Below are 12,392 nucleotides of genomic sequence, written 5' to 3' on the forward strand. Positions count from 1 at the left end.
GTCGCTGGCGACTTCCGTTAGTGTTAGTGCCCCTCCCAGATAGCGCCAGATTGCCCGCTAATACACCAGTGATCCCGTCTAACCCCTTGATCGCCCCCCCCCTCCCCCCTGAGTTGACCCCTTCACTGCCCTGTCACCAGTGTCACTGCTCAGTGAACCAATTTTTACTGATCACTGTATCAGTGTCGCTAGCGACTTCCAATAGTGTTAGCGCCCCTCCCAGATAGCACCAGTTTGCCCGCTAGTACACAGATAATCACATTTGACCCCTTGATTGCCAGGAACACGCTTACTTGCACGCTAAACCTTCATTGCTAGTATAGTGTCTGATTGGATCAATATCTTTGATCAGATCAGCGCTATACCAGCATTCACATTACTTTAGTATCCCCAAAAACGCAGTGTTAGCGGGATCAGCCCCAACACCTGCCAGCACCTGCGTTTAGCCCCTACGCCCCCCCCTTCTCCCCCGGCAAGTGCAGTGTCAGTAGATAACTGTCACTTGATACATATTACACACAAAACCGCAGTGTTCACAGAATCAGGCCTGATATCTGTTAGCACTTGTCGGTAAATTTTTTGTAGCAGTTCAAGCAGTCCCTGACAGCCAGGTGCTCTTTTTCCCGTGAGTCGCACTAGGTACCTGTAAATTTAGTGGCCAAAATGTCTAAGCAAAGGTACACTAGTGAAGAGGCCTATAGGATTCTGAGCATGTCAAGTGAGAGCGAAGGGGAAGACTCACTGGCAGAATCAGGCTCAGAATACGAACCTATAGACAGCAGCGGCACCCTGACAGCTAGCTCAGGCGACGAGGAAGTGGTCCCTGCTAAGGTCAGGCGTACCCGATCCCATTCACAGGTTGCTGAGGTGGTACAAATGCATGATGACTCTCATATGCAGCAGAGTGCCAGTACTAGTGCCGCAGTATCTTTTGGTGAACTGGCGAGCACCAGCGGCCTAGTACGTCCTGGTCGTAGGCATACCAGCACTGCAGTATCACTTGGTGACGTGGCGAGTCCCATAAGTGCAGTACAAGCTGGTGCGGTGGCGAGCACAAGTAGTGTCCCGCGGCCACCAAGAATTCGCAGACAGGCCCGTAGAGCCCCTAGTGTCCTTCCGGATGTGCTTGCAAATCCCGATTGGCAGCCCACAAATTCTGCAGCACCCGTACTTCCCCCATTCACTGCCCAACCCGGAATTCAGGTGGAAACAGCAAATTTAAATACTCCCCTTAATTTTTTTGAGCTGTTTTTCACAGAAGATCTTTATGCATTGATTGTGGATCAAAGCAATTTATATGCACGCCAATTTATCGCCGCCAACCCAAATTCAAACCTTGCCAGACCATTCGCATGGAAACCCATTACGGTTTCCGAATTTAAAGTTTTTTTGGGCCTAACCCTCAACATGGGCATTAATGATAAAAATCAGTTGCGGTTGTATTGGTCCACCGACCCTCTTGTTCACATGCCCGTGTTCTCTGCTGCCATGGCCAGGCATAGATATGAGAGTATAATGCGTTTTATGCACTTCTACGACAACTCACTCAGTCGTCCTCGGGGTGACCCTGAATTTGACCGGCTCCACAAAATTCGGCCCCTCGTAAATCACTTTAACCAAAAATTTGCAGATGTGTATACTCCCCAGAAAAACATCTGCATCGATGAGTCCCTCATTCAATATTCTGGCCGCCTTGTAATCAAACAATATCTCCCCAGCAAGCGTGCCAGATATGGGATCAAGATGTATAAGACCTGTGAGAGGGCAACAGGCTATACATGTAAGTTTCGGATTTACGAGGGAAAAGATAGTTACTTGGAGCCCCCCGGATGCCCAGACTACATGGGGAGCAGTGGCAAGATAGTTTGGGACTTGGCGTCATCCTATTTCCACATGGGGTACCACTTATACGTGGACAATTTTTATTCAAGCGTGCCACTATTTAGACATTTGTTCAATTTGGGAATTTGCACATGTGGCACTGTGCGATCTAATCGCCGAGGCTTCCCCCAACGGCTTGTAAATACCCGTCTTAAAAAGGGGGAAAAAGCCTGCTTGAGAAATGAAGAATTGCTCGCAGTGAAGTGGAAGGACAAACGGGATGTTTACCTCCTGTCTTCCATTCATGCAGATACGACCGTCCAAATTACCACGGCAACTGGTGTTGTTGAGAAGCCCCTCTGTGTCCACGATTATAACCTTAACATGGGAGGGGTGGACTTCAATGACCAGATGATGCAGCCGTATTTAGTTTCCCGAAAATCCAAACGCTGGTACATAAAAGTGTCAGTTTATTTATTTCAATTGGCTCTATATAATGCTTTTGTTCTCTATAAAGCAACTGGACATAGTGGATCATACCTAAATTTCCAGTTAGAGAACATCAGGGCCCTTTTGTATCCAGAAGGTGCTGTGCCCCAAATCCCTCTCCCAGATGCAGTTAGCCGTCTGCATGAGAGACATTTTCTCGATACCATTCCTGGTACCCCAACCCAAAGAAGACCCCAAAAAAGATGTCGTGTCTGCAGCAAACGTGGAATTAGGCGTGACAGCCGCTATTGTTGTCCCTCCTGTCCTGGCCAACCTGGCCTCTGCATCAAGCCCTGCTTCCGCCTCTACCATACACTAGTGAACTATTAGTATAGGGTACAGCACGGCACAGATCAGGGCACATTTACACAGGGTCTCAAAAGATGTTCGGTAGTCAGGAAACTGGCTATCGCATTTGGAGAGACCCTACCAGCTGTTTAAATGTTTGAAGTTTGGAAAAAAAAGTTAAAAAAAATAAAAAAAATAAATAAAAGTACAAATACCCCCCCAAAAAATAAAAAAATGTAAAAACCAAAAATAGTTATAGTTTTTTTTGTTGTTGTCATTTTTGTGATTGTTCGACTTTCACTGGTTTATTGTTGTTTTATTGTTAACCATTTCTGTTTGCAGGAATGCTTTCAGCTGCAGCGCTGACCTGTTTATTCTGACAGCAACAGGAACTTGCTCTCAGAATAGACATAAGTCAGCGTGAGCAGCGCTGTTGGATGAGATTTTTCATCCGCAGTTATAAAAAACAGAATATATGCCAAAGCATGGGGGCCTGGGGTGGCCTGTGGGTGGATGGCCCCTATGCTTCGGCATATATATTTTATATTTGTTGGCACATTTCATGTGTGCCCACCATTAGAAGTGGGTGGATTGAGGGAGGTTTCTAATGGTGGGCATACCACCACACACTTTTCCTTATAAAGTTGTTTTATTGAGTTTATGTTTTATTGTTAACCATTGTTGATTTTTTTGCAGGAACGTCAAACTGCAGCACTGACCTGTTTATTCTGACAGCAACAGGGTCTTGCTTTCAGAATAGACATAAGTAGGTGTGTGCAGTGCTGTCGGATGAGATTTTTCATCCGCAGTTAAAAAAAAGAGAATATATGCCAAAGCATGGGGGCCTGGGGTGGCCACTGGGTGGATGGCCCCTATGCTTCGGCATATATATTTTATATTTGTTGGCACATTTCATATGTGCCCACCATTAGAAGTGGGTGGATTGAGGGAGGTTTCTAATGGTGGGCATACCACCACACACTTTTCATTATAAAGTTGTTGAGTTTATGTTTTATTGTTAACCCTTGTTGATTTCTTTGCAGGAACGTCAAACTGCAGCACTGACCTGTTTATTCTGACAGCAACAGGGTCTTGCTTTCAGAATAGACATAAGTAGGTGTGTGCAGTGCTGTCGGATGAGATTTTTCATCCGCAGTTAAAAAAAAGAGAATATATGCCAAAGCATGGGGGCCTGGGGTGGCCACTGGGTGGATGGCCCCTATGCTTCGGCATATATATTTTATATTTGTTGGCACATTTCATATGTGCCCACCATTAGAAGTGGGTGGATTGAGGGAGGTTTCTAATGGTGGGCATACCACCACACACTTTTCATTATAAAGTTGTTGAGTTTATGTTTTATTGTTAACCCTTGTTGATTTCTTTGCAGGAACGTCAAACTGCAGCACTGACCTGTTTATTCTGACAGCAACAGGGTCTTGCTTTCAGAATAGACATAAGTAGGTGTGTGCAGTGCTGTCGGATGAGATTTTTCATCCGCAGTTAAAAAAAAGAAAATATATGCCAAAGCATGGGGGCCTGGGGTGGCCAGTGGGTGGATGGCCCCCATGCTTCGGCATATATATTTTATATTTGTTGGCACATTTCATATGTGCCCACCATTAGAAGTGGGTGGATTGAGGGAGGTTTCTAATGGTGGGCATACCACACACTTTTTCTGGCAGAGATTTCTTCTCTTTTTTTTCATTCAGCCCACAGGCTGCATAAAGAAAAAAAGAACATAGCATATACACCCAACAAGGACCAGTGACGTACTGGTACATCACTGGACTTTGAATGGTTATACCAGGGTGATGCCTGCAGCTGCAGGCATCATCCTGGTTTTATTTTTTTCAGCCGGAAATGGGCTTTCATGTAAAAGCATTCCTAGTGGTTAATTAGCTGCAGAATTGCCTTTACAAGCAGCGGGAGAAAATGGCCCCCCCTCCCCCTCCCTGAGATTTGCTTTCCAAAAAGGGGTCATTTGGGGGTGTTTGTTCTATCCTGGTATTTTAGCACCTCAAGAGATGTGATGGGCGGTCAGAAAGTAAAAGCTGTGTAAATTTCAAATTATCTATACCATAGTTTGTAGACGCTATAACTTTCACACAAAGCAATCAATATACACTTATTGGGATTTTTTTTACCAAAAACATGTAGCAGAATACATTTTGGCTGAAATTTATGACTAACTTTGAGTTTACGATATATTTTTTATAGCTGAAAGTAGAAAAAATTGTTTTTTTTTCAAGATTTTCGTGTTTTTTTGTTTATAGCGCCAAAAATAAAAAGCGCACAGGTGATCAAATACCACCAAAAGAAAGCTCTATTTGTGTGAAAAAAAGGACGTAAATTTCGATTGGGTACAGCATTGCATGACCGCGCAATTATCATTTGAATTAGTGCAGCGCTGTATAGCAAAAAAAGGCATAAATTACAGTATCTATACCATAGTTTGTAGACGCTATAACGTTCACACAAAGCAATCAATATACACTTATTGGGATTTTTTTTACCAAAAACATGTAGCAGAATACATTTTGGCTTAAATTTATGACTAACTTTGAGTTTACGATATATTTTTTATAGCTGAAAGTAGAAAAAATTGTTTTTTTTTCAAGATTTTCGTGTTTTTTTGTTTATAGCGCCAAAAATAAAAAGCGCACAGGTGATCAAATACCACCAAAAGAAAGCTCTATTTGTGTGAAAAAAAGGACGTAAATTTCGATTGGGTACAGCATTGCATGACCGCGCAATTATCATTTGAATTAGTGCAGCGCTGTATAGCAAAAAAAGGCATAAATTACAGTATCTATACCATAGTTTGTAGACGCTATAACGTTCACACAAAGCAATCAATATACACTTATTGGGATTTTTTTTACCAAAAACATGTAGCAGAATACATTTTGGCTTAAATTTATGACTAACTTTGAGTTTACGATATATTTTTTATAGCTGAAAGTAGAAAAAATTGTTTTTTTTTCAAGATTTTCGTGTTTTTTTGTTTATAGCGCCAAAAATAAAAAGCGCACAGGTGATCAAATACCACCAAAAGAAAGCTCTATTTGTGTGAAAAAAAGGACGTAAATTTCGATTGGGTACAGCATTGCATGACCGCGCAATTATCATTTGAATTAGTGCAGCGCTGTATAGCAAAAAAAGGCATAAATTACAGTATCTATACCATAGTTTGTAGACGCTATAACGTTCACACAAAGCAATCAATATACACTTATTGGGATTTTTTTTACCAAAAACATGTAGCAGAATACATTTTGGCTGAAATTTATGACTAACTTTGAGTTTACGATATATTTTTTATAGCTGAAAGTAGAAAAAATTGTTTTTTTTTCAAGATTTTCGTGTTTTTTTGTTTATAGCGCCAAAAATAAAAAGCGCACAGGTGATCAAATACCACCAAAAGAAAGCTCTATTTGTGTGAAAAAAAGGACGTAAATTTCGATTGGTTACAGCATTGCATGACCGCGCAATTATCATTTGAATTAGTGCAGCGCTGTATAGCAAAAAAAGGCATAAATTACAGTATCTATACCATAGTTTGTAGACGCTATAACGTTCACACAAAGCAATCAATATACACTTATTGGGATTTTTTTTACCAAAAACATGTAGCAGAATACATTTTGGCTGAAATTTATGACTAACTTTGAGTTTACGATATATTTTTTATAGCTGAAAGTAGAAAAAATTGTTTTTTTTTCAAGATTTTCGTGTTTTTTTGTTTATAGCGCCAAAAATAAAAAGCGCACAGGTGATCAAATACCACCAAAAGAAAGCTCTATTTGTGTGAAAAAAAGGACGTAAATTTCGATTGGGTACAGCATTGCATGACCGCGCAATTATCATTTGAATTAGTGCAGCGCTGTATAGCAAAAAAAGGCATAAATTACAGTATCTATACCATAGTTTGTAGACGCTATAACGTTCACACAAAGCAATCAATATACACTTATTGGGATTTTTTTTACCAAAAACATGTAGCAGAATACATTTTGGCTTAAATTTATGACTAACTTTGAGTTTACGATATATTTTTTATAGCTGAAAGTAGAAAAAATTGTTTTTTTTTCAAGATTTTCGTGTTTTTTTGTTTATAGCGCCAAAAATAAAAAGCGCACAGGTGATCAAATACCACCAAAAGAAAGCTCTATTTGTGTGAAAAAAAGGACGTAAATTTCGATTGGGTACAGCATTGCATGACCGCGCAATTATCATTTGAATTAGTGCAGCGCTGTATAGCAAAAAAAGGCATAAATTACAGTATCTATACCATAGTTTGTAGACGCTATAACGTTCACACAAAGCAATCAATATACACTTATTGGGATTTTTTTTACCAAAAACATGTAGCAGAATACATTTTGGCTGAAATTTATGACTAACTTTGAGTTTACGATATATTTTTTATAGCTGAAAGTAGAAAAAATTGTTTTTTTTTCAAGATTTTCGTGTTTTTTTGTTTATAGCGCCAAAAATAAAAAGCGCACAGGTGATCAAATACCACCAAAAGAAAGCTCTATTTGTGTGAAAAAAAGGACGTAAATTTTGATTAGGTACAGCATTGCATGACCGCGCAATTATCATTTGAATTAGTGCAGCGCTGTATAGCAAAAAAAGGCATAAATTACAGTATCTATACCATAGTTTGTAGACGCTATAACGTTCACACAAAGCAATCAATATACACTTCTTGGGATTTTTTTTACCAAAAACATGTAGCAGAATACATTTTGGCTTAAATTTATGACTAACTTTGAGTTTACGATATATTTTTTATAGCTGAAAGTAGAAAAAATTGGTTTTTTTTCAAGATTTTCGTGTTTTTTTTGTTTATAGCGCCGAAAATAAAAAGCGCACAGGTGATCAAATACCACCAAAAGAAAGCTCCATTTGTGTGAAGAAAAGGACGTAAATTTTGTTTGGGTACAGCATTGCATGACCGCGCAATTATCATTTGAATTAGTGCAGCGCCAAACAGCAAAAAAAGGCCTGGTCATTAAGGGGGGTAAATCCTCTGGGGCTCAAGTGGTTAATCACTAAGTAACGTTCAGTAATATTTATGTAAACTTTCAAGGGTGAAAGTTTTTGTCTTTTCTTTTGGGTGTACTTTTATAGATAGAGGTGGTATTGTGCTGAATTTATATGATAATATTTTTAGGAGAGCCCCTAATTTGAGGGATAAACTGGCCCCAAATGTAATTGACCATCCAAAACCCTCACCCTCTTTTTTCATGCATCCTAAAGTATTTTACCCTTGTAATAGCTGTATGAATTGTACGGTTAATAATACTAGGAAGAAAAAAGTAGTGACATTTGCGTCAACGGTTATTGGTAAACAATACTCCATTGATAAATGTATGACGTGAATCTAAATATATAGTGTATCTATTGGAGTGTCCATGTCAGAAACAATATTGGCAGGACTACTAGAAGGCTGAGAGATCGCCTTAGGGAACATATTTACAATATTAAAAAAGGGTTTAAAAAAGATAGTTTGTCAGCACATTTTCGGCAACATCACAATAAAGACCCTAGGGGCCTCAAATTTACGGCAATTACTAAACTACAGCCGCACTGGAGAGGATGCCACCGTAGAAGAGAAATTTCTAAACTGGAAATTAAATGGCTGTATGAATTAAAATCTTATGCCCCATTAGGTTTAAATGTACCAGCTAATGTTTATATAAAATCATTTTTTTTTAAAAATATATTTTTTTCTGTTTATATTATATATATTTTGTTTAGTTTGAGATTTCCCTCCACCAGAAAAAAACTTTATCAGTATGTATTTATTATTGTGATCTTAGTTCTGTCAAGATATGCAGCCCATCTAAGTATTTGATTTATCCTTTTTATGTTTTCTTGATTAAAAGAATGGGTCCGGTTTTTGTGATCTGTTAGATCCTGTGAGTTGATTTTCAACATGATGGCAGCCGTGTCTTGGTCTTTCAAGACTAAGAAAATGGTGCCAATACCGGATGTGATGTAATGACACTTCCTTTAGACTACAGGAAAATGGCTCAGAGACAGGAAGTGACATCTGTCTGTATAGATGGGCTACATATTGATGGCCTCTGTTATTTGTTAGTTTATGAACCCCTGAGGACACCATGGCGTTGGGTTGTTAGGCGTTATTGCTGTAGGTCGTACCGCCATTACAAGTGTCTGGCAGCCCCTTATGTAAGTGAATACGCAGCGGTTTCTTTGTTTTTAATTGGCTATTTTATCTGTGTATATATGCACTTTATTAAGACTACTACACTATGAAAGATTTGTTGGTGGTTTTTGGAGGATGAACGTGCATGTTCTGACATCTGGTGGAGCAGGATATGAGGAGGACTATTGAGTTTCCTGATACACTGAAGGATCGTACCTTAAGAATTTATTATCATACAAGCGCTATTGCTGTTTTTCTAAACGGCAACATCTGGTGAGTGTTCATTCTAGCCATTGGTGGAGGTGACACGTCTTATTCTTGGATCACTGGGTGAAGATTTATTATACAGTGGACATTGGGACTATTCTTTTCAGTTTATCACAGTTCACAATCATTGATTTGAACAACATTGGACTTATGTATATTATTTTTTGTTTTATCTGAATTTTATTTTTTTTGCACTTGATGGTATTTATCTAGTGATATTATTCAATATTTCTGTGTTTAGCCCTGCAACTTCTATTTTTAGGACAGGGCAACCCTGCAATAAAAATTTCTACAAGTGGAGACTGACATCTGTCTGCCTCTCCACCTCAGCCAATCAACTAAAGATTTGTACTCCGTACAAGGCTTCCTTTGAGTGGTGGAGAGGCTGTCAACGTGACCCAATTTTGTTCCAGCAGCAGACAGGAAGTCTCCCAAAATGCTGCTGGAACACTGCACGCTGTATGTAGCTGTATGATACAGTGCTGACAAAAGCCGCATCACTTTGTAAATGGCCCAAACAAACTATTTAAAGTGACAGGAAACCAGGACTCAGGCTTTAAATTTTAAAAAGTAAAACAATCCGAGCCAACAAAAAACAAAATACTCAACTTACATTTGGCTTCTAGTCCTTTCACAAGATGACATTACTCAACTTTCTTGAGGGATCCTGCAAGGCTTGCAGCTTCATGAAAGATCTGCTTTAATTTCCATAAAAAGGCCTATGAAAATAAACTGATATTCATAAAATTTTCAACTGATGGCCTCCATTCTGAAAAATAAATAACGTTTTCTCAAAATCATAGAGATAATTCATCTGGTCCTGATTAGTTAATATTACAATCTTTATTGCAAATATTTATATATGCTTTTAGTGCAAATTGTGTTTTCTACTAAGCACATCTTTTTATCTAATTTTCCATTTGTATTTTCCCACTCAGTCCCTCTGGGCTCTTCGGGAGCGTATCACAGAGGCTCTAGCACATGATGGCTACGTCTACAAATATGACTTGTCCATGCCTGTAGAGAAACTCTATACCCTGGTTGAAGAAACAAAGGCTCGTTTGGGATCCTCTGCTCAATCTGTGGTTGGTTATGGCCATTTAGGTAAGAGGATACTGGAGGCTGTTTTTTATTATTAAAATAATCTTTCCTTAGACAATGGAATGCTGGTTACTTTGGATATTATATTCCAGAATGGATCTGGATATTATATTCTAGAATAGATCTGTGGAGGCAGTGGAGTAATATTCATAAATAATGCAGGATATTTTATCTGTTCCAGAAAGTGTTGAACCAAATAAAAAAGATGTGTACAAAGCTCTGTGATGATATTGGTAGTTTTACCAATTTAAGGCCAACTCCAGGCAAAAGACAACCCCCTCTCATCCCTCCCTCCCACTACCCTCTAGCTCAGGGGTGTCAAACTGGCGGCCCTCCAGCTGTTTTGCAAAACTACAAGTCACATCATGCCTCTAGCTTTGGAAGTCATGCTTGTAACTGTAAATCTTGCAATGCCTCGTGGGACTTGTAGTTTGGCAACAGCTTGAGGGCTGCCAGTTTGACACCTGTGCCTTAAAGCATAAGTTCACCTTTTTACTATAAATAATAAATGCACATTTTGTTGCAGGTAATTGCATTATTTTTGGTTGCAGGAGCCTGGAAACCATTGCTCCAGTGCTCAGATTGCTGGTGCCATGCAGGTCTCCTGCAGACCTCTCAGTATATCTGCTTGCCCATACGGGATGTACGAGCAAGCAGATGCACTGACAGGAAAATTCAGTGAACTATCATGTCGCTCCACAACACTGTGGTAGTTCATTGTGAACTACAAGTCGCGAGCCGTTAAGGCTCTGCGCGGCTCATTTTTTTAAATTTGACAGCTAGCGGGGGAGGGGGAGAAGATTCCCTGGGTAGCTGTCATATCTTTTAGTGGAGATTTCCCTTCACTTTCTGTTCCATAGCCAAACATGAAGCGAGAGGAAATCTTTCCAAAGTCAGGAACCAGAACTAATGTCCCCATTAGAATATTTCCCCTCCATTACTGTTCTGATGTCAACCTAAAATTTGGGACTCTTTTACGTTCATTTTCAATGATAATGGTACACAGGACAACTAGACAGGGTGAATTTCCCTAACGGGGACACAGACAGCAGCAACAACTGACAGGTTTTCTATTCCCTTTCCACTATATCCAAAACTAAAAAAAAAAAAAGGGTTTTCTTCAGTTACACTTTAATCAATGACCAACCCAGTATACAATACTCATGTCATTGACAGAAACATTGTTTATAAAGAAAAACTCAAAAATCCGATACTGCAAATCTTTCCCATACCTTTGCCTATTTACATATAAAGAAGAAAATCTCAAAGCAGGATAATATGTAAAATACGTAGATAATTTTCCAACAATCTTTTTAATTTGTATTCTTTGTTGCTTTTAATGTTTAGGCGATGGGAATTTACATTTAAACATCACAGCAAAGGCACACAGTGATACCTTACTGGCTGCGTTGGAGCCTTTTGTGTATGAATGGACCTCTCACCACAATGGCAGTATCAGCGCGGAGCATGGTTTGGGATTTAAGAAGAGGGACCACATTTTTTACAGCAAATCTAGAGAAGCAGTGCAGATAATGCAGAAAATCAAACACATGCTGGATCCAAAAGGCATCATGAACCCTTACAAGACTATTCCTACAACTGACAGATGACAAGTGTCCTTTGTTTCTATACAACTGCTATATATGTGATTCATTTAAACTTGTTAGAGGATCTGGTGCAATGGGCAATGTTTCCCTAGATCCGGAAGTGGTCTCATCTGATTTTAACAGAGAAACAAATGGCTGTGAACCGATGGGTGAATGCAGTATGTGTGTTTCTGTAGAAAATGATTGGCACCTAGAGGCACAGGTAGTTTTCAACATGTAAACTCCTACAAGTTCTGATTATCAGAAACTCAGTTGAAGTGCTTCTCAAATTGTTTGATATTTCACAAGAGTGTAAAGCCAGCCTAATCCTAACTGCTAAAGAACAACAATCTACTAGACATATAATGAAAATGTAATTATGTTAGTATTTTGTGTAAAATAAATTTTAGTATTTTTTACATTTTTGCTCTGTGTATTGCATAAAATGTGTACAGCCACAGAGCTGTAGAAGGTTTTCTCCACTCACAATTAAAGAAATAAGCTTTGGTTAGAGAATATTGAAGTGGATTAGCAGTTAAAATAATTTTCTGCTGCTCCACCTTTCATGTTGGTTAAAAGATCCTGGAGGCCTCGGGTAACTCCTTCATAACTGGAGTTCATTGAAGCTTAGATGCTTAGGCCAAATTTGGCAGCACTAG

General features: G+C 39.2%; 1 protein-coding gene across 1 annotated transcript in view; it reads left to right on the plus strand.

Moving 5' to 3' along the window:
* D2HGDH (D-2-hydroxyglutarate dehydrogenase) overlaps positions 1-12,152 on the plus strand; it is a 33,192-nt gene extending 21,040 nt beyond the window's left edge. The window contains exons 9-10 of the mRNA XM_089665726.1: positions 9,985-10,150; positions 11,495-12,152. Of these exons, the coding sequence (XP_089521852.1) occupies positions 9,985-10,150; positions 11,495-11,757 (429 nt within the window). The 3' untranslated portion in view covers positions 11,758-12,152. The remainder of the gene's footprint in view (positions 1-9,984; positions 10,151-11,494) is intronic.
* The last annotated feature ends 240 nt before the right edge of the window (positions 12,153-12,392 follow it).

This window comes from Staurois parvus, unplaced genomic scaffold, assembly GCF_062004578.1.
Source record: "Staurois parvus isolate SC_StPar_1 unplaced genomic scaffold, SC_StPar_1.0 ptg000049l, whole genome shotgun sequence".
Classification (NCBI taxonomy): Eukaryota; Metazoa; Chordata; class Amphibia; order Anura; family Ranidae; genus Staurois; species Staurois parvus.